Source organism: Notolepis coatsorum (assembly GCF_963971535.1).
Source record: "Notolepis coatsorum genome assembly, chromosome: 13".
In the NCBI taxonomy this organism is placed as follows: Eukaryota; Metazoa; Chordata; class Actinopteri; order Aulopiformes; family Paralepididae; genus Notolepis; species Notolepis coatsorum.
The window spans coordinates 93748429-93771107 of NC_140177.1; the positions used below are offsets into that span (position 1 = coordinate 93748429).

A 22679-nucleotide genomic window follows, 5' to 3' on the forward strand; every position below is an offset into this window, starting at 1 on the left:
GGTGGCTCGAGTCCTTAATAATTCTCTTAGCCTTCCCCTTGCAACGCTTGTAGTAAATGTTCTGGAGGGTGGGGAGCCCCCCTCCAATTGTGCGTTCGGCTGAACGTGTCACTCTTTGTAGTCTGCTTTGGTCTTTTGCAGTGCTATTCCCAAACCAGGAGGTGATGTTGCCGGTCAAGATGCTCTCTATTGTACATGAGTAGAAGTTCTTAAGGATCTTCTGGCTGACTTGGAACTTCCTTAGGCGCCTGAGGAAGTAGAGGCGTTGTCGTGCCTTCTTCACCACACTGTTAATGTGTGTGGTCCATGTCAAGTCCTCGGATATGTAGGCTCCGAGGTACTTGAAGCTGTTGACTCTCTCAACCGGTGCCCCGTCGATGCTGAGGGGGCTGTAGTCCTTGACCCCCGACCTCCTGAAGTCCACAATCATCTCCTTTGTTTTGCTGACGTTCAGGGAGAGGCTGTTTTCCTGGCACCATCCCGCCAGGACCTTGACCTCTTCCAGGTAGGCCCTCTCGTCGTTGGCAGAGATCAGGCCCACCACCACTGTGTCGTCAGCAAATTTGACGATTGTATTGCTACTCCGCTGAGCCACACAGTCGTGTGTGTACAGGGAGTAGAGGAGGGGACTCAGAACACAGCCCTGGGGGGCCCCTATGTTGAGGGTGATGGATGAGGAGGTGCAGTTGCCTGCTCTCACCACCTGGGGTCTGCCAGTCAGGAAGTCCAAGACCCACTGGCAGAGGTCATAGCCCAAGCCCAGGTCCCTGAGCTTGGCTATGAGTATGGAGGGGACTATGGTATTGAATGCCGAGCTGTAGTCGATGAATAGCATTCTCACATAGTTCCCCTGCCTCTTGTCCAGGTGTGATGCTGCTGTGTGCAGCACATGGGATATGGCGTCCTCCGTGGACCTGTTGGGGCGGTATGCAAATTGCAGGGGGTCCATGTTGATGGGGAGGGAGGAGCAGATGTAGCCCTTTACTAGCTTCTCGAAGCACTTCATGGCTATGGAGGTGAGAGCTACAGGGCGGTAGTCGTTGAGGCAAGCAGGCTTGGATTTTTTGGGTACAGGGATAATAGTGGACTTCTTCAGGCAGGTGGGGATGACAGCCTGTTCTAAGGACAGGTTAAATATGTCAGTGAATACTGGGGCCAGTTGGTCGGCACAGACTTTTAGGACGCGGCCGGGGATGCCGTCTGGACCTGCTGCCTTCCTGATATTCACTACATTCACTATTCACTACATCTGTTCATTACATTGAACAGATACAAAGATATATTTTTTAAAGCTGGATTTTCTAATACAGAAGAGGTATTATTTAGAACATTACTTCATATTTTTCTTGTTATTTATTTTGTCCAGTAAGACTTGAAAATATATATTTTGTCATAGGTTGATTTAGTTATTTTCTTGAGATTTGTCAGATAGATTACTTTAGGCATAATACAGCATGTTGAGTAACTTTGGTTATAGAGCGATATTATTTTGTTATATAAAATAAAATAATATAAACAATAATTGTATATCCATACAGAGGAGGCATACTTTAAATATATTATAATGATAAGGCATCTTTGAGTAAACTGAGTATCATTAAGTATCTTGAGGCTGAAGGCAGAGTGTCCTCTTTAAAAAGAAAAATCACAATATGGTCACCCTTGAAGTCGCATTATAATTCACTTAATAAAATAATGACGAGTCAGCCTCCTAAAAAGACAAAAGTTAGTGACACGACTCACACCGCCGCCGCCAAAGTAAGGACTTTGCTCTGTATCATCAATCAATGGTCCAATAAACATTTGATTAAGGAATATAATATGCCTTTTTGTATTATTTCTGTGTATCAGCTAAATGTGTATATTTTTATGTTAGACATTGAGGGAAATTAAGGCCCCGTTTAGACGGAAACGCTAGCAGGTGAATCCGCAAAAATATTTTTTCGGATGTGCCTTTCGTTTATACGGAAACGGAGTTTTTACGGGGTGAAACCGCAAAAAAGTGAGACTACCTTCCAGGGTGGAATTCCTAGAAACTATAAACCTTTCCGCTCTCATCTAAACTGTCAAACCGCATAAAACGATGACGAAAGGGTTGTCAAGGCTCTCGTCGCGTGTACTGCTTACATCACAGGCAAGCGCCAGTAGCCTAGAAGCGTAAACAAAGCATGTCTGATTCTATCCATGGCGATCACCTGAAGGCTACATTGGCAGTACTTTTAAATACACAAGAATCTGTCCCGCGGCGTGACTGGACCCACTGTCTGTGAGTGACTCTGCTTTGGTCCAATCACATTCCCCACCCACAGTCTGCGAATCAGAGGCAGAGTAGGGCGGGTCTTCACAGCACGTCATGTGACATAGCGCCAATCATGTGACAGCGGGGCTCCGTTGTCTCGAGTTGTTACAGCCTCGTCTGCACGGAGAATTCCACCCCAAAACGCTCGTCTAAACGCAAAATTAAAAGTGAAACCGTAAGACGACTTTTGCGGTTTCTGTTCAGACTCTCTCCGTCTAAACGTAGCCTAAGATTCTCAGATTTTTTTTACACACCGCAGCTTATCAACTAACCGGTTAATCGGCAGGTGACGTATGTTGCTCAGTAGTTGCTGATGTCTGCTCAGGAGGTTTGAGTGTTTGCTCAGCCCGAAAATTTTTTTGAGGGAACATTGCCCAGGACTTGTCCTCTTTGGTTGGAAGTACAGTGGTAAGCCTCCATAAGGGACATGGACATGTGGCGTTTCTGAACCCTCTGCTTGACTCCTTCTCTTATGGTCACTGCATCCTTCATTCCTGGGGCCTGTCTTGAAATGTCGTCCCTGGAATAATACTCATTTACTTTCTGTTTGGTTTCATTTGGGGTTTCTGTGTTTTTTGGGGTGGGTTTCTTGTCACGATACTCGGCAAAACAATAACAAATACACATGTAGGCTGAGCAGACGCGAGGGGGAGATGGCCGACAGCAGCCGATTAGCAGTAGGCTAACGTGGACACTGCTCTGCCTAGACCAACAATGTGTGAAAAAGTTGTGTCTGGAAATATGTTGGATTTTAATCAAACAAGGAGTCATAAAATACTTCTGATTTAAATCAAACAAAGGGGTCATAATCAGACTTTACAACACACATTTTTGATAGTGTTTTTTGTCTATTTCAGACGCGTAACATCCATAACGCAAAAATGTAACATCCATAACGGCACTTTTTTGTGATTCATTCCTTGAGAGGAAATGCCAGGTTTTCCTCTATGTGCTTTTTGGGTACCTCAAACCCTTCCCTACAAAGTGATAGTAAACATGTTATTCTTTGAAAAAGATATTCACAGAGTTTTCATCATGTGTTCAGTGAGTCCGAAAAGCTTGTCAATTTCCGTAACATCCATAACGCTGTGTATTTTGTCACCTATCTCAAAATCCAAAAGGTCAAAACATTTATTATTGCAGGCTCATCTTTATCTCAATAAGTGTAACTAAAATGTGTAAATTATACTTCAAACAAAGGGGTCATAATCGGACTTAACAACACACATTTGCAATGTAACATCCATCACTTGCAATGTAACATCCATAACGGTAACATCCATAACACTTGTAAAGAATACAAAAAATAAGACCAGAATGACTAATTGTTGCTAATATGTCATCTTTATAAAAGTTAGCTTTGCTTAGGAAGTTTGGTTGACATTGCATTCCAGATGCATGTTTTATGACAACTTTTCCTGGAAAACGTTATGGATGTTACATTCGCTGTCCCATAAAGGGGCATTATAACAGCATGCTTCACCTGCCAATGGAAAGACACAAAGTACATAATTGATTCACATATTGATACAACAGCCCTTCATGACCAAAGGTGAGGTTAGAAAAATATCTGTTGATTTTTTTGCCATTCTGGCCATTCAGAAAGTCATACAATTAGGTTAATCGAAAAATAAATTTTTACATCAGTGTCTCCTGTAGTGTGAAAAAACATGCATTCACATAAGTATTACGATCAAATCTATTTTGTACTTCAAAATATAGACCTTGATGATACATTTGAAATTGGTTTGGTTATGATCATGTTCAGGGGAGGAAATTAGGCCACTTTACTGGCCAAATGCTGGTATTTTTTACGTTTGGCTGGTAAAAAAAATCAGATACCCGCCAGTTGGCTGGTAAGCCAAAAAGTTTCCTCCCCTGCTGGCGAGTATACAAAAAAATAAAACATTCTGCAATCACTGCACTGGCAAACGGTGCGCGTCTTCTGAGTGTTCGCTTTAGTTGACAGTGCCACGAGAGCACTGCACAAGACCACCCGCGGACATATAATGTTTAATAAACATTTGCGCAGTACTGGCCAACCCGCGGACATATAATAATAAAAGTCCCGCGGTACTAGGCTAGCCATCAGGAGCACTCGCAAACAGATAACGTTAAACACAGCAGAAGATGGAAAACAGACAGACTGACCAACGGGGAACTGCATCCAACCCTAGTACAACCCTCGAGTATAAGTTACTAAGGACACATTTAAATCACAGAGGTGTAATGTTAGTCTACTGGAACTGTATACAGTGGTTAGCTTCTAGTTAGCGTTTTAGCTATAGCTGCTTGCTAGCTAACGTTTTTGTTCATGTTATTTAAATTTTTTCATGGTGAGGGTGACATTTGCATGGAATTGCCCTATGCAGAGTTTCTTGTCCTGCCGATTAATGCAATGGTGTGTGTGTGTTGTGGTGATCTCATTCAAGGAGCACTACAAGCGCGCGCACACACACACACAGTTTGTTGTTTTTGTTCTATTAGTGATTTACACACTTTCTCAGTTGGTTCATTATAAAAGATACAAACCTGAAAACAAACGCACTTAAATGTTAAATAAAAGGACCACAGTAATGAGGCAGGAGGAACATATTTCTTTGCACTATAATGGTAAAATTGTTATTTAAAACTGCCCCTAAATTTCTCATTTAGGGGCAAACTTGTGTGCCCCTAGTGAAAAACCTTAGCATATAGCCCTTACCTTGACTAGGATGTACTCCAAAAAGAATATTCCAATTATCTGCATCGCCTTTCCAAGTATTGATGTTGAACGTGTTGCCAACATAATCCACCAAAGAACATGAACCGGGAGTTCTTGATTTTCCTCAATCCATGCGTTATCAACGCTTGTCCTGCCCGACAAGGAAAACCCGGCCCGGACTTTTTAGATCGATGCACAGCCCAAGCCAGAGAGTTTCAAAGGATGTGCAATACCGGCGGCAGGTGGCGGTATTGGATGTTTGCGATCTCAGACTCATTCCCAATGATAACACAGGCTCCCTCGATGGATTATGAATGGGAATATCGAATAAAAGAAATAACGATAGAAAACCCGACTTTTCTGGCGTCCAATGAGTTAAGGGTCCCGACCGAAACACGTCGGTACTACCGTGTATCGATTCACGTGAGATCCAGCGGTGCCAATTTTCGGTAATGCAAAAACAAAAAGAAAGTCTGTGACGTCAACGTTTTGTTTACCGCAAAACGAAACCGCTCGTTAACGTCAACGACACGCGCACCATACATGTTTTCAAACTCTTTGGGTGTTTGCAACTCATGGGGAGTATATGTCTCTGATATCTTGGTACAGTGGGCAGGGTTTTAGAAAGTGTAGCTCAGTTTCCACCTCTGCTCTGACATGGCTGTTAGCCTAGCTACAGAGCGTCTTTAGAGGAGAGGCTCCGATTGAAACCGGGACACAGACATGCAGCCTGTTCATGGTCACGAATGGATTCCAGCTTTGTTTATTTACTACAGATGACAAACGTGTTGTTTCTGTTTTTCTTTTTGACATACTTGCGCCACACGCAACAACTCATCACTACAGGCCAGCCGCCAGCATCATATTACTGTAGCCAGTCTCGTGAAACACCACTATCTCCAAACGTCCACTCCTCTCGAAACTTTATTTTTCGATGTGCTCTCGCTGCCGCGTTGGGTTTTCTTTTTAGCGGTCAGCTTACTCCTTCCATAGTTCCACATATTTGTAACCCATTTAACGTTATTAAGCTAACGTTAGCTAATCGTCGGACATAAGGGTTAGCTCCCTAGGCTACAGTGCTAGCCGGCACAACTCGGGACAGAAGAGTAGCGGATGTGACGTCGGTAAACAAGCCAGACCAAAACTCACCGCAGAGCTTGGCTCTTACCAGAGAGAGTGAACATGTTAATCTTTCTGAAAAAGAACTGCTAGAATACTCAATCAACAGCAGAGTAGTTCATTGCTGCTAGATTATTTGTTTGTTTAATCAGTTGTAAAATACTTTCATTTATTTGTTATTTAAATATATAGATGTGTATTTTTATCAGCAGAATAGTTCATTGCTGCTAGAGTGGTTTGTTTACCCTTGTTTTATACTTGTTGTTTTGTAAAATACAATACCTTTATTTATTTTGTATTTAAATATATAGATGTGTACCTTTTTTAGTTGATTTGTAAAACATATATTTTTAAATAAGCATAACATTTATTTAAATATATGTGTGTGACTGTGTATATGTTCTAAATAAATAATAATAATAACTTTATTTGTATAGCACCTTTCATACAGGGTATTGCAGTTCAAAGTGCTTTACATCAGTAAGATGTAAATAATAATAAAGTAATAATACATTTATTTATTAAGTTTGGATTTTTTTGTGATAGGTAGATTACATTTTTAGAGGCCAAAGTACCGAAAAAAGGTACCGGTATGTGAAAGGTACCCATCCCTACATAAGACCTCTCCTCCTTTGTTTCCACCCTGGTTTATCTCTAGTCTAGACGTGAGAGGTGGAGCTAGACGTTTTGGAAGAGTTTCCTGATCCTCATTTTGGCTTCAAATATGACTAAAGAAAGAAAATTATATTCCTTATTTCTTTCGATAATGTTGTGATTTTCGGTTTAACCTACATTCCTTTTGAATGAATCTGGCAAATTACATAATTATGCATTAGCTAACTAAATTGTTATTAGTTACTATTACCTTACACTACATTTAGTTGGATGTGATAATCCAGTAATATTTATGTATTCGATAGATATAGCAGCAGCCTACGAGACAAAGGGCATACAGATGGTGGCCGCTCTGTTTTCCCACAGTGCAAAGTACATCCTGCGTTTTCCCAACTGTCGGGCCCATGGTTATGTAGGACACTTTCAGTGTTTCACTTACTAGAACCAGTATGAGGTCACACCAGGAGGGTCCCATTACTAGAACCAGTACTGAGGTCACACCAGGAGGGTCCCATTACTAGAACCAGTACTGAGGTCACACCAGGAGGGTGCCATTACTAGAACCAGTACTGAGGTCACACCAGGAGGGTGCCATTACTAGAACCAGTACTGAGGTCACACCAGGAGGGTGCCATCTTTATGTACCTTGTCCATCCGCTCTTCATTCGGCTGTTGAAGAGCAGCATTTAAATCATCCAGCTGAGCTTCAATAGAGGCAGCTGTCATGCTGTAGGCGGTCTGGTTTGCACCCGTTTTCTTCTTGCGTACTGCTAATGTTGAAGTATATATATATTTTTTTTACTTTTACAGTATATATTTCTAGTGAACAGAATGGGTGCAAAGCTTTTTCTCATTCATTTAATTTCATTGCATCGTTGCTTATGGGGCAAAATGGACACCGCTATTATAGATGACATATTTGAGTCAGTGTCACTTCGAAGCTTCGCCTTTTTTGGGCAAATACCTGTCAGGTGGATTTCCCCTCGATTCCTTTTTAGATTTTTGAAAATCATCACAAGATGGAAACTGAAGTTGTCTACATCTCAGTGTCTTTGTTTAGAATAATAACTCTTTCTAGTATTAAAGGAACACTAGAACACTAGTTCTACATTTTGGAAAATGTACTTGGCATCTCCAATTTCCTCTGTGTTCAGTAGAAAGAGATCCACTTTCTACTCAACACACAGAGAGGAAACTGGTATCTAGCTTGTCTGACTCTGGAGAAGACGGTAAGCACATTCCTGGTTCATTTCACATCAGCGTTTAGCGGGATTTGGCAGTCCTGTCTGAGCGTGCTGCATCCTCCTAACACTAAGCCCTGCCATGTATACACATCCACATTAATCAGGGTTTCCCAGACCTATCTCGGCACTAAAGTAGCTGTTCGCCAATTGAGTTACAGTTAAAGTAATCTGTGGATTGGTAATCTGGATTTTGACCCTAGTGGACTCAGATCAGGGATTGTATGAATTAAATGTTTTAGATTACACTTTGACTTTGGAGACCAGGGTGTTGTTCCAAGAGGCAGTATTACACAGGCAGATAACCAGGGGTGTAACTATCCAACCCAACAACCATTTAAGTGGATTATGATAATTATGTTCTGGTACCAACTAAGCATATGTCAATAGACTATAGCCTGCCACATTTATATTTATTTGCCTTAGAACATTTCATATGGCAGTGGTTTCCCAAGTTTAATGTCAAGAATAATAATAATAAATTGACTTGGATTAATTGACAGAACAATTGACAGAACACTCGATAGTAGGGATGTAACGATGCATCGAAATGCATCGATCCTAATGTGACCATTTGAAAATGTTAGAATCGATTATAATCAAAAAAAATATATATTATTATTATTTTTTGTATTGTTTTTATTGACCTACAGTCCATTCATGCTGAGTGAATCAGTTCCCCCAGCCACATTTGTGTATTCAAATATTTTTGGGGAATTAACTGATCGAAAATGTATCGAATCGTGGTAAAATGAAGAGATTTCATGATTCATTCAGTGCATGTGAGCGGATCGGCGCGGGTGAGAAATCCGCTCTTCGCTTGTTCCACTCCGCTAATCGCTCATGTTGACCCCGCCCCCAAGTCGCTCTCCGCTCGCTCACGCTCACCTTGAATCGAGCGCTCCCCGCTCCACATCGCTCGGCAGATTTTTTAATTTTTTTTGGAGCATGATGTAAATTTGCTTGATTTGACCAAACAGTCTATACCCCCTGGGCCCCTTAACAATTATTTGTATTGAGCCGTATTGTAATTGTACCCATTCTGCAATGTTAAATAACGTTGTTTATCCATTCACTAGCTCTACTAAGCGATGATAGCTAGCCTAGCCACAATGCTATGGTCGCTGCCATTAACGTTAGCATGTAAGCTAACGACAACAACAATGGCGTCATATACTTTTTCTAACAGGATGTGAGTGACTGTTCACCCTTCTCATTGGTTGAAAATGGCCTTCATGTTTGTACATCGCCATCTGTTGCTTTGGCATTGTACTACATTGTATATTACATCAGTGTTAAACCACTGTGAGCGGCCCGGAGTGGATTGGAGCGGAGGAGAACTCTCGCATCGCAACGTCACGCCGACCCATTTTAAAACCCACTCCGTCGCTCACGTCAAAACCACCCGCTCCGCTCCACGCTCCGCTCACGCTCCGATCCGCTCACATGATCTGGATGCATTGAATCGTTGCCTGAAGAATCGTAATTGAATTTAATCGTTGTGAGGTCGCATCGTTACACCCCTACTCGATAGCCTTTTGATGGTCTTCCAGGACGGGAAACAACCTTTTCTCTATAGGCCACAGTGGCTGGTCGATTCAGAAATTCACAGGACCTCTGTATTCTACCAGCCAGAATAGAGAAGTGTCTGGTTCCATACCTGCCGATGTATCCAGTAGAGGCAAACTTGGCAACCACACACCACATGTCCCAGCGTTTGGTTAGTAGCTGCTCTTAACTTCCCACCCTGGTGGAAAGCCAGCCTGTGATGATAATCTTAGTGCCAAGATGTTTTTGGAAAAGCAACCCTAGATCTCCCTCTCTGAAAATAACAAAGAAGAAAGAACACTCAAATCGCCTGGTATTTGTCACCGATGATTACCCACAACACTCTTTTTGTCCCTATAAGTGCTCAAATTTGCGGTGTCCTTTGTCATATGTTAGTGTAGAAGGAAATCAAAGACCATTTGTAAAATGACCCAAGTCCTTGGCACAGACTAATGGATGTGTCCCAACTCACCGTTGAAGCTCGTTGTGTTGGTGGTAGGGGCTGAAAATTAACCGATGGACATTATTAATCTCTTGCCGAACCGAATTTTGCCCATATCGGTGTGTTGGGTAAATGCTTTCCTCCAGTGCAAAGGTGGTTTCATTTTGTTTGCTCCTTTTCAATTAAACTGAATGTACAACAACCAATGACACGTTGAAAGACGAGACAAACATTCGCTTTCTGGAGGCCAGGAATAACCATGTGTTCTAATATGATGTGAGTTAAGCAGGTTTGCTGCCATTCCTGTGTTCAGCACTGGACTATGATCTACATCTAACAATGATTTCTCTGCCCACTTTTCCTCTCCCCCTCTCTCTTTCCTTCATTCCTCTTACTCCCTACCCTCCTTCATTTGTTCGTCCCTTCCTCTCCCGCCCCCAGACGTAACGCGGTGGATGCGTTCCGCGTGAACGTTATCCACGCCCGCCAGCAGGTGCGCTCTCCGGTCACCAACATCGCCCGGACCAGCTTCTTCCACGTCAAGCGCTCCAACATCTGGCTGGCTGCCGTCACCAAGCAGAATGTCAACGCTGCCATGGTGTTTGAGTTCCTCTACAAGATGTGCGACGTCATGACTGCCTACTTCGGCAAGATCAGCGAGGAGAACATCAAGAACAACTTCGTCCTGATCTACGAGCTCCTGGACGGTAGGGGGAATACTTTTAGACCATACTGCCACGAGAGTCTAGATGTGAGGACATCTGTTTCAGAGTCTAGGGGTGGTCGTTAAGAATTTGATCAATCTCTTTTTTGGGGCGCTTTTCTCCCATCCCCCAATTTAGTCGTTATGCCAATTCCTTCCTGGTCGTTGCCCCACTCTGTCTGGGGAGGGTCTAGCCAGACAGTTATACTAGGCTACTACCAAGAACAAATTACGAGATGGTGATTCACACGGGACTAATATATTATCAGTCATCAGATGACCTATGTTTTTGCCGAATTATGGTAGTTAATTTGCACTGGAATTTTTACTTTACAAATGACAGACATGACATTTTCACATGGGATTAAGATCACAGACGGCCTCTGCAATTATTACAAATGACTAGAGGTCCCTGTTAGGGAAGTGCAAGTATATCCGGTTAGCTGTTTTAAATTAACCGGATAAATGGTTAGTAGCTGGCCAAAGTCAGAAGAATCAACAGGTTTACTATTATCAAAGGACTGGTTGGTCATGGATTATCGAAGGACATACAATACTACCATTTGTATTGCCTTTCTCTGAGTAGTATTGATTATCAATAAGGATGATTGATTGACGATGAGCATATCACTTTAAACCCTACAGCTAGTGGGCATTTGTTCTGTATGGTGAAATTAGTTTGGTCAATTATAAGTCCCATTGTTGTGGGCAGGGGTATAAAGTCAGGGGCCTAGCTGTAGAATCTGGGCCCCATGAAAGAATGTATTTGTAGGCCCTGCGTGTTTTTTTTTAATTTATTGATAAACGCATAATATGGTTTTTACCTTGTATACATTCGGATCAGCAGTTCAGCACCTGCACTGTTTGTGGGTGAGCCTAGTAAAGGATGTCTCATTGCGTTCATCTTCAATGAATGGACCAATGCAATAGTCTACCAAAGCCCCCCCTCTCTCTCTATCAGGGATGCACCGAAATTTCGGCACAGAAGTTTTCGGCCGAAAATGGCTAAAAATGGCCTTTCGGCTTTCGGCCGAAAGAGTTTTTTCACCGAAAATATATCACCGAAACAGAAACAACCTAACAACCTTGCGTGTTGTTGCGGTGATGTCGCGCTGTCGGGAGTCGCGCTGTTTCTATGTAAACTCTGCACGCAACGCGTCCAATAAATGCGTCTTTTTTTTTAAAACTTTATTTTTTTTTAGCGTTTATCGCTTTTCTGGTCAAGCATGACCGACAGTTGTAGGGTGAAACGGGAGAGAGAGCAGGGGGAGACATTCGGCAAATGACGGCGAGTCCGGGAATCGAACTCGGAGTAAACCAGATCCGTGACGCAGCGCGGTAACATGGTGTTGTAAGATTCTGATCAAACTGGCCAGTATCACGTCTTTGTCTGTTTGGCCCTCCATCCAATTCCTCTGCGTTGTGTCATTTTAATGGTCCTGACGTCTCCGATACTGGTAGATAAGATCCTTATCTCCCCCTGTTAGTGCAATCCATAAACCATAATAATTCTCCACCTCCGTAAGAATTCGACACTTTGACACCGTGAGATACCTTATGAGGAAAAGCGTTGTTTTATTGCTATAAACAGAACCTCATAATCAGATGTTGTCAGATGTTATCGTTGTTTTATTGCTATAAACAGAACCTCATATGTTGTCAGATGTTATCAAATTGTATCGTCCTTGAAGAGTCTATTTCTAATGATCTTTCGGTGTGTTCGTCTATCGTCCTTTTGTTATTCAGTCCAATAGTGGTCAGGCCGGTTCGTTAGCCAAGACCATCCTCGTGGTAGCCGAAGCTACTGGTGATGTGGCATTCTCCCCCCCCCCCTCTCTCTCAATGAGAGGAGAGAGTGTCTGTGTGATCTCAGTCCTACTCGCTCTTGGTCAGTTTCTAGTCCTACTCGCTCTTGGTCAGATTCTGGTCCTACTCGCTCTTGGTCAGATTCTGGTCTGCCTTACACCCGGAAACACCGTTCGACTCATAGATCTTCGTCGTAGAAACGATAGCCCCACCCCTCTTCTGGTTGTCAGGGCGACACGCTGTCATGACAACCGCGTTTAACCTTTACACACACTTCCAAACGTTTCTCTACTGTTGCATTAAAGAGGTCACTCCTCTCCCTCGCTCTGGGCCTACAGTACACTCGCTCTTATCTGTGTTCTTCCAAGGAATGCAAAACAAAACACCCTCGCTGGCAGTGTATTCAATCCACTGGTCACCGTTATATCACCGTCTTTCATGCACATTTCGATCTACCATTTTAGCTGTGGTCCCCCCAATCTATACATCACATACATTGAAAAAGCACCCCAAATCCTTCAGTGTGCTACTGGAGCACCCGTATAAATGCGTCTTTAACATGCTTTTATATCCTTATTTACTATATGCCCGTCGCGGTAGGAGTGATCTATTATGCATATTATTCACATGTTGTTGTGATGATGTCGCGCTGTCGGGAGTCGCGCTGTTTCTATGTAAACTCTGCGCGCAACGTGTCCAATAAATGCGTCTTTAACACTTTGGTTGCCTTGGGTTAAATTAATGATATACCATAGATTGCCAGCGCTATTTGTCTATGGAGAAAGTCCCCTTCTTTGCAGGGCTATAACTTTTTAAATTCTATTGCTACATTGCCATTATTAGGGCCCATTCAAAGTCCTATATGTATTGTTCATTGTGTAGCAACGTTAAACTTTTTCATTCACATATTCATAGTAAAGTATGGTCTAATGTATAAGTATGTTTTCATCTCTTTCTGCAGCTTTCTCCAGAACGTGATATATAGCCCCAAATGCATTATATTGATGATGAAATACAGTTTGATGGCAATCAGCGCGATATAAAAAATTCCAACTAGACGTACTTCTAGAAGTTACTACACGTCATCTGATGTTGACCGGATGGGCGAGGGGGCGTTTATAATTCCGTGGGCAGCGTTATACCAATCATCTAATGTGGGTCAAATGTTGATAATAGCAGTTAGTATCTAAGACGGTAACGTTACACGCTAAAACTCACCCCAGTCTCCGCGCGCCGTTGGGCGATCATCGTCGAGTAGAAATTTTATCATTATGGGATATATTTTTACCCGGTCCATCTCCAGCTTGTATAATGGTATATACGTCCAAATCATGTTGTTTATCGAGTTATTGCCAATCGATCACCGTGTAGCGTGACGAGCCAGAGTCCCATGAACCATAGCGAGCGCCCGGAAGTACTACGGTCGTCATGACAACCTCTATTCAATATCCTGTGTGGCGATTGCGCCGATCGGCCACCAGATGGCGCTCCTGAACCGCCAGAGAGCTCAGTGGGTCCTGCTGGTGGATCTCAGGCCAGCGGAGGGGGAATATGAATCAGATCGCAGATTTTTGAAATATTGATATAAGGACGCTGTACAGCGTCCCCCGGCAACTTTAGCATGGCCAGCAAAGACGTGAAAAGACGTGTCCCGGCAGTCAAAGTGTTAACATGCTTTTATATCCTTATTTACTATATGCCCGTTGCGGTTAATCACTGAGTGATCTAATATGCATATTATTCAGAGCGAGGGGGGGGGAGATTGTGTTTCTCACATTGACGCTGTCTGTCTGTCGCGCGTCTACTGTGCTGAGTCAAGCGAGCACATTCAGCTGGGGACTAGAAAGGTGCGCTCAGTAGAGCACAGATGTCTGCTGCGGCAGCCAGAGAAAAGATGGAATTAATGTACTGTATGCATTCAGAAGTGCTGAATAAATGTTTTATGGACCCATAATAGTGATTATTTAAGTTAAGTTTTGCCATAATCAAATATTTTTCCATAATCATAATGTTCCACAACATTGGTAAAAAAATCTATTCTATAAATCATTTTCGGCCTTTTGGCTTTCGGTTTTCGGCCAACTGTTTTCTATTTTCGGTATCGGTTTCGGCCAAGAATTTCCCATTCGGTGCATCCCTACTCTCTATATATCTCTCACACACAAGCTACCCCCCCCCAGCTACGCCCCTGATAAAGTACTTGAGTAAATTGTACTTCGTTACAATACTTAAAGTGCCACTTGAACGTTAAACCCTACTCTTCAATTATGGGTAGTTTACATCATTGGTATCTAATTTCATTATTTATTTTTTTCCATTTGATGCCGGAAATGCCACTCGGAAAGGGTTAAAAAGGTCCACGTACGAATAACATGTACGGAGCAAATGAAAAAGCTTATCAGACGCTAGCAGGGCCGTGACGTCACTTCAGGCAACTTATGCCTTATGCCCGTCCGGGTCATAGTACTAATGGCTATATGGCTCTGGCTAACGTTACCCCGCTAACGTTAGCATTATGTCTACTGGCGTGAACCATTTTAAATCGGGGCATGTAAAAGAGTTTTGGGAACGAGTAAAATGTGCAGGTCCTCTTCTCAGACCTGTGGGGCAAAGCACTGCACACACGCATCATGCCGGCTAGCAAGCTACACATCACGGCATGTTGATACGATAGCAGCCCCTTGGATAGCACTCGGTGCATCACAGTCACAAAACGGGCTACCACGATAGCTATTAGCTAACTAACTTTAACGTTACAACCTCAAACACCTTATAACTACTACTATTGTCGTGTCCATAAGTTCCCTGGCAAAATACTTGTGAGGACAAAGGTATACCGTATACGAAGAGGAGAGAACCATTTTAAATCGGGGCATGTTAAGAGTTTCGAGAATGCTGGCTACCAAGCTAGCTAATTTAGCTACTAACATTATATACACACAATATGTACAACGACACAATGATTTACATTATTACAAATATGGTCATCAAATCCCCATCAATGGAAAATAAACCTGCCCATACCCATGCTGATTGGTCCTTGTGTTTACAAGTGTTGCTTGCTGGGTGGCTAGGTGGTGTAGTGGGCAAGGCGCTCGCCACCAATGCAGGAGACGCTGGGTTCGAGCCCAGCTCTCTGCATTGCTATCAGCTTGGCTGGTCGTTCATACTAACACAATTGGCAGTGTTAGGGGTGGGAAAGCTGATGGGTGGGGATCGGACTCCTACAGGTCGGTTGGTGCGCCTGTGCAGCAGAATCAGGAAGCGACGGGGGCGGCTTCGTCCACATTGCAGCCGGCTTGTGGGAGGCATGGCCTAACAGCGTTAGAGACAGGGGAGGGTAGAATTGGACGATACGAAATTGGGATGGGAGAAAAATAGAAAATGGGAGAAAAAAGTAGATAAAAAAAAAAAGTGTTGCGAGTAAATTAGTCATCATCATGCAGGCGCACTGTATTTTTGTAGTTGGCTAACATTATGCATTGGCAAGCATTGTTGCTACGTTGTACCTGTGTCGTCTGGTAACGTTGGATAGATTTATATTGTCGTGTTGAGAGAGAATTATAATGTGAAATGGGCAGATTATGTCACGGCAGACCACTTGGAAACGCACAAGTAAGAGAAAAAAACACGGCTTAGCCAGCTAGCACCAGATAGCCGGCTATCAAAATGCCATGTTTAACATCTGATAAATAAACAACACCTGTAAATGGAGGACATGGTTTTGTGTGTGAAAAGGGACATTGGTGGCTTTCCTGCGTAGTGTGACTGGGTCTGGAACCAGCAAAGCCACATTTCAAAATGCCACACTAGTCATATACTAACTAGCCATTTATTTTGCTGAGCTGATCACATCCCTGCAGACAGATTACACTTAATTTACAGTTTTCTCCGTCCTCACTGTTACGTGTTAAGCGGAGCGCTTTCAACTGTCTCCATTGCCAAATGGGCCTGTTTTGCTCTTATCAGCCGTATCGCCCACTGACTGGTGTGTTTGTGTTTGTCCAGAGATCCTGGACTTTGGCTACCCACAGAACTCGGAGACCGGAGCGCTGAAGACCTTCATCACCCAGCAAGGCATCAAGGGCCAGGTCAGCACGGATAATCAAACTTGGACTCTAGCTAAATAAACTCAGTATGATCAAATAAACCCCAAATCATGTACACCTCAAATCCTATAATAAATGACAATATTGTACTCATTATTTTAGTTTTAAAAAGATTAGTGTTCTTAACACTTTCAGTGCCAGCCATAAGGTTGATTAATGTCCTTGGATGCCGGCATCCACTTCAATGATGGCGTTAAAAACGCATAATCTATGTTTTAAATTATGGCTATGTGTCTAATCTCCCCGTCGCTTATCAATGACTTGTTTGCAGTCAACATTGTCGAAACGGATTGTTTTTTAATCTGTTCATATCCTTTATATAGCATTTTGAAAAGCTATCGTTCTCTCAAACTTCAGGGAAATAGAAAGATTCCGTCATAAACGGCATTTATTGGAATATTCTCGAATACACTAGACACGTTGTCATTTGTCTGCCTATTTATGAATTGTTTTCAAATAAACGCTAGATTATCGATAGTATATGTGTACTTATGCACTAGGGGTGGGAATCACCAGTTTTATCACGATACGATACGATATCGATTCTTTGGACAACGATACGATATTATCCGATATCACACAGTCTGCCACGATACGATACGATTCAGGTGCCTGCGATCGATATGAGACTATATTATATGCTCATTTAACACAATCGGTAACATAAAAAAAAAAAAAAAAATGCAATGGTAATATCATTTGACATTTTTATTTTTGAGCTCTTCCAGACATTTAAATGAAAAACAATATTGTTTTTAATACAAATAGACCTCCTGTTCACTGTTTTTGGTTTGTTTTTCTTCTCGATATTAATATCCTATTCACTGTCACAGAGCTGTATTTTGGCTGGAAAAGCCGGCCAGATCCTGTTAGTGGGGCTATCCCGAGAATGCACCCTCTTTCCCAGTCCCCACTTCTCTCTGCCTATGGCTCTGGGTTATCTTGTTAGCTAACGTAACGTTATCTTCGATCTTTAACACGACGTGGGCATAATGGAGTGGCGAGGATTGCAAAGCAGGTTAGATGCATTGGACCCGTTGCGGAATAAAACAGCAGGGCCATGTTTTGGGTCACAGAATAGGCACACTAGTCTTGCTCTAGTGACGCTCTGTGTGCTGTTGATGTTAAACGGAGTTTCACAACACTGGGCGCGGGGCGATGACGTCGCCGTCACCGGATTTTCAAAATAAGAGTATCGCAATATGAATCGATCTTATTACGTTGCATCGATCCTATTTGATTATTGATAATAGATCGATATATCGATCTGGATCGATGTATCGTCCCACCCCTATTATGCACGCTATAGAAGCGAGCTGAGAAGTCGATTCTCTTATTTCCTCAACAGCTACACACACACACACATATACACATACGGGACACGCTGTTTTCTCAGTGAAAACATCTCTGATTATCCTAAAACTGGTAACATAGACTCCTTACCTTAGATCAGATGTTCTCCAAAAAGATTATTCAAATGCCTGATCGCCATTCCAAATATCAATCGCGTTTATTCATTATTGGCTGCTGTAAATATATATTCCCGGCTGCTTTCCATCTTGCGATCACTTCCCTCTTGATCAGATGGCTCGCCAGCATAGTGGAGCCAGTAGGCTCCCCCCCCCCCCCCCCCCCCCACAGATCCACCAGTCTAATCGAATGGCCTGCAGTTACACAGGGATAGACGATAGGGGGCAGTATTTTCCCATCGGAGCTCCTAGAGGGGCTCGGTTGATGAAGTATGAATTCAGATCGCTAATAAAAAAAAAAACGACAATTTGCGTCGGCGGCACTCAACGGGGGGCATGAAATAACGAGTTACACGTCGCTGGCACTCAAAGTGTTAATGAAGATCCTTGATTAATGTTCTTAACGAAGATCCTTGGATAATTGGGTGTCTTGTTAGTATGTAGTTCGGCCATTTTGTGTTTTGCTAACTCTTTGTCTCCTTCTCTTCATGTGGTGATGGAACGTGATGCAATGCAGCACCAGGTAATGACAGCAACTGGTTTTGTCTAGAGAGTAAAATAATTTAACTTATGAATAGAAACACCATGTTCTCTTTCCACCAGTCATCTATTAACCTCTCTTTCTCTACTATCTTTATTCTCCTCTTTTCTCCATCTTCTTTTTGCTATGACTTTATATCCTTCTCTCTCACTCCATCTCCTTTTTAATGTCCTGGCACCCCCCTTCTCATTCATTCTTTCTTTATTTTCCATGTCTCCCCCCCCCCCCTCCCTCTCCCTGGCAGACAAAGGAGGAGCAGTCACAGATCACTAGCCAGGTGACGGGGCAGATCGGCTGGCGTCGAGAGGGCATCAAGTATCGCCGCAACGAGCTCTTCCTGGACGTGCTGGAGAGCGTCAATCTGCTCATGTCGCCACAAGGTGCAATACTATACATTCATATAACAACCTGCCAATGTCCCCACAAGGTACAATATGTCAGATGTAGTTTATATTATACAATAACAATTATACAACAGGTTGGTCCGACCACGCATCACAGCCGTGGCAGTATTCATGCCATACCTCTGCTTCTTGTGTATTAGTATTCAACCTGCTAATGTATTTATTTGCTGATATCTCCACAAGGTAATTTTTTTTAAGTGCCAATATGTCAGTCCTCTAGACTGTATTGCTGACGTTCTCTCTTATTTCCTCTTCATATCCAGGTATATCATGTCGACAGACTACATTTATTGACTCTCTCTTTCACTTTCTCTCTCTCTCTCTCTCTCCTTCTCCATCTAGGCCAGGTCCTGAGTGCCCATGTCTCAGGCCGGGTAGTGATGAAGAGTTACCTGAGTGGGATGCCAGAGTGTAAATTCGGCATGAATGACAAGATTGTCATTGACAAGCAGGGCAAGGGAGGAACCACTGACGAGGCCGCCAAGAGGTGAGTGACAGCTCCACAGGGCCAATAGGAGATCAAGCGAGGACACAGCTTAATTGCGTTTATCAATAATATAGAGCAGAAAATGTAAATCAAATTATATATATATTTAATTTAGGGCTGACCCCTATTAGCGAAAGGAGCCGTAGTCGACTGCCAACCTCTTAGTCGAATACAAAAATATATATATATTTTTTTATCATTATTTCCAAAAGAAAAGAGGCCTAGAAGCGTGGCTAACGCTAATGGCACGCATACCAGAGGCTAACTGCCTACGAAAACGGGCACAGAGGCACTGAAAGAGGATTTCACCCATCTAATGAACACACAGACTAGACAAATATCAACATGTATCCATCAGTGGACCAATTGCATGCTTTTGCAGAGGACAAGAAGCCTTCAGTCGACTCCTTCAGACATTAAGCACCCCCAGATGAAAAATAAATAAATCAAATTAAAATATATTAATTTGTTTTTATTTATTTTTTTATTTTTTTTATATTAGTAGTCGACCAATAGTCATCTAACGGCTAATTTTGGCCTATCATAGTCGACCATCCAAATCCTTAGTCGGGGACAGCCCTAATTTAATCCTTTAGGTGAATAACCATAACATTGTTGTTTAGATACTGATTCTAGATTCACACATCAAATGTCATGGAATGTCTATACAAGTGGATGTACCTTGGAATTTAGTAAAAGTTAAAAGCTACCCCTTTTTACCCCCAACCACCTCCCATAGCTTTGACATCCAGCTGCAGGGGCTGTTTGTGTTTAGTTTCTTATCACTCTGACGCGCAAACCAGGAGAATAGAACATAACCAGACATCCCCTGAATGTATTTCATTGTAGAAAGTTTCCGAACAGACTTTTGGATTAAACAAAGTTGTATAATCAATGCAGTGATGAACGGTCTTTCCCAGCGGAGCACTAAGTAACGTTATAGGTTGAGCTACGCTTGCTAATTAATGTTAACCGTGTCCGGAGGAGCCGTCTGCCAACAAAGATATTGTTACATCAGAACAAATGTATTCACAAAATGGATCACCATTCAACGGTATTGAAAACGTTTTCCTTATGATTACTTTCCCAGGGACTGCAGCCCCTACAAATGCATTTTGTTACATATTTTTTAATGTGTTCATGTGCACATACAACGCATTAAACATGTTTGAGATGGACAATCCTTAAATAAATAAAATAAAAACTCACCTAGGCCTATATGGTCTGTCATATTAAATAAAAACTCGCCTAGGTCTATATGGTCAGTCATATTAAATAAAAGCTGACTTAGGCCTACATGGTCTGTTATATTAAATAAAAGCTGACTTAGGCCTACATGGTCTGTTATATTAAATAAAAACTCACTTAGGCTTATATGGTTTGTCATTAAAATAAGGTAAATTAAAATTAACATGGTTTGTCATATTAAAGGGATACAATTCACGTCTATGGTTTGTCATATTAAAGGGATCCTGTGACATAGTTGGTAACGGGTCTCTAATGGCATGTTAGCATTCCTCATTCAAACCAAGGGACTCAACTAGCTACAAGCTCACTGCTAGTAGTACCCCATGGTTTCAATAAGGAAGTCTAACAATGCTCACATGCCATATTAGGAAAACTGAGGAACACATTTGAGAGATTTCCTTTCAATGTGAAGTGTTTCCTGGAGAAAGATAACCAAATAACATTTTAAATGTAAAGTGTCCCTTTACAGTTTCAATTGTATTTCAGTTCCTTTTGTTTGGGTTGTTTTTATTTTGTTTTTGTGTTCACTTTATTTTCATGTTCACCATAATTTGCATATTCTCTTTCAAAGACTTCTTGGTCAGGCCTGGGTTTCCCAAAATCCTCTAGAATGGCCATGTCACTGTAGATATCTGACGATATCTGAAACTGGGCTCATTGAACCACAAGAGTCTCCCCTTTACAAACATGTCAGATTTATACTAGATAGATGGAAGGAATTGGCACACTCGACTAACACAACTTGGATTATTAACCCTGTAAGGCCCAAATTAAATTGACATTGGCAACTTCAGAGGCCAGAATGTGGGACCTATAAACACATTTACTATCCAATAGCATTGTGAGGCTGAACAACAGGACCCATTGACTATGTAAATGTACTCAGGGTGGTTAACGGGTGCATTTTCTTAAATATGATTTATACTAGATTTATACAGTTTTGTATAAATATATGTATAGAATTTTTGCCTTTCTGCATACTGTGGTCTTTGAGTAGCATACATTGGGTATATCTGTAAAGCTGAAAGCGGATTCAAAGAACCCAAGGAATTAGCCTTGACGAGCCCAGACGCACTATTTATGCCGGAAGTGAATTATTGTCTTATTAAAAAAATAATAATAATAATAATCTACGTCACTTTAGGAGCCCAACATTTCAATTATCGGTCCCTTGGTTAATGTGTTCTAAGCTATTACCCTTGGTGTTATTAAGCCTTTTACAATTTATTTAAATGTTCCTTTTCCTTTACTTTGGATGTATCTCTCCTTTCTTTCCCTGTCTGTCTCTTTCTCTCTCTCTCTCTCTCTCTTTCTGTGCTGTACCTCAGTGATTTAGGGGGAGGAAGGTACTGTACTGATATGTGGCCTGAAACACACACACACTTTATGCACACATACAGATACACATTTACCGTAAACACATGCACACACTAGGGCTGTCGGAATGAATTTCAATATTTATTTGGAAGAAAAAAAGAATTGTAATATCAAACTGCTAGTCATGTAAATAAAACACTATTGATGTGACTTGGAGGTGAACTGAAAACGCATCACTGGTTCTTTTTGTGATTTTGGGAAAATGTGCCTGCAATGCACATTTTGCAAGGCACAGCCCAATGCCTAATAGTTTTCTATTGGTACAACACATAATTAACAAAATCAATTATGTTATTTGCAATAATTTTTCACCTGCCTTGATGTGGTAATGTTACGTAAATTGCATTGTTGAAATTCATTCAAATTTGCCTCATTTCAGCCTATTCATATCCAATGGTATTCTTGGGGACAATTGACAGCCCTAGCACACACCCACACACACTTTATGCACACATCTAAATGCACACTCACTTGCAGTAGGCATACCAGCGTTTCCGTTAGCCGGTAATTACCGGTATTTGACCGGCAAAATCTGTTGAAGTCCGACATATTTAATCTCTCCGGTCT

General features: G+C 42.1%; 1 protein-coding gene across 1 annotated transcript in view; it reads left to right on the top strand.

Annotated features, from left to right (window-relative positions):
* LOC311239094 (AP-2 complex subunit mu-A-like) overlaps nucleotides 1-22679 on the top strand; it is an 80958-nt gene that overhangs the window by 43263 nt on the left and 15016 nt on the right. Inside the window, exons 3-6 of the mRNA XM_084327333.1 lie at nucleotides 10410-10675; nucleotides 16486-16568; nucleotides 18841-18976; nucleotides 19343-19487. Coding sequence (XP_084183459.1) covers nucleotides 10410-10675; nucleotides 16486-16568; nucleotides 18841-18976; nucleotides 19343-19487 — 630 coding nt within the window. The remainder of the gene's footprint in view (nucleotides 1-10409; nucleotides 10676-16485; nucleotides 16569-18840; nucleotides 18977-19342; nucleotides 19488-22679) is intronic.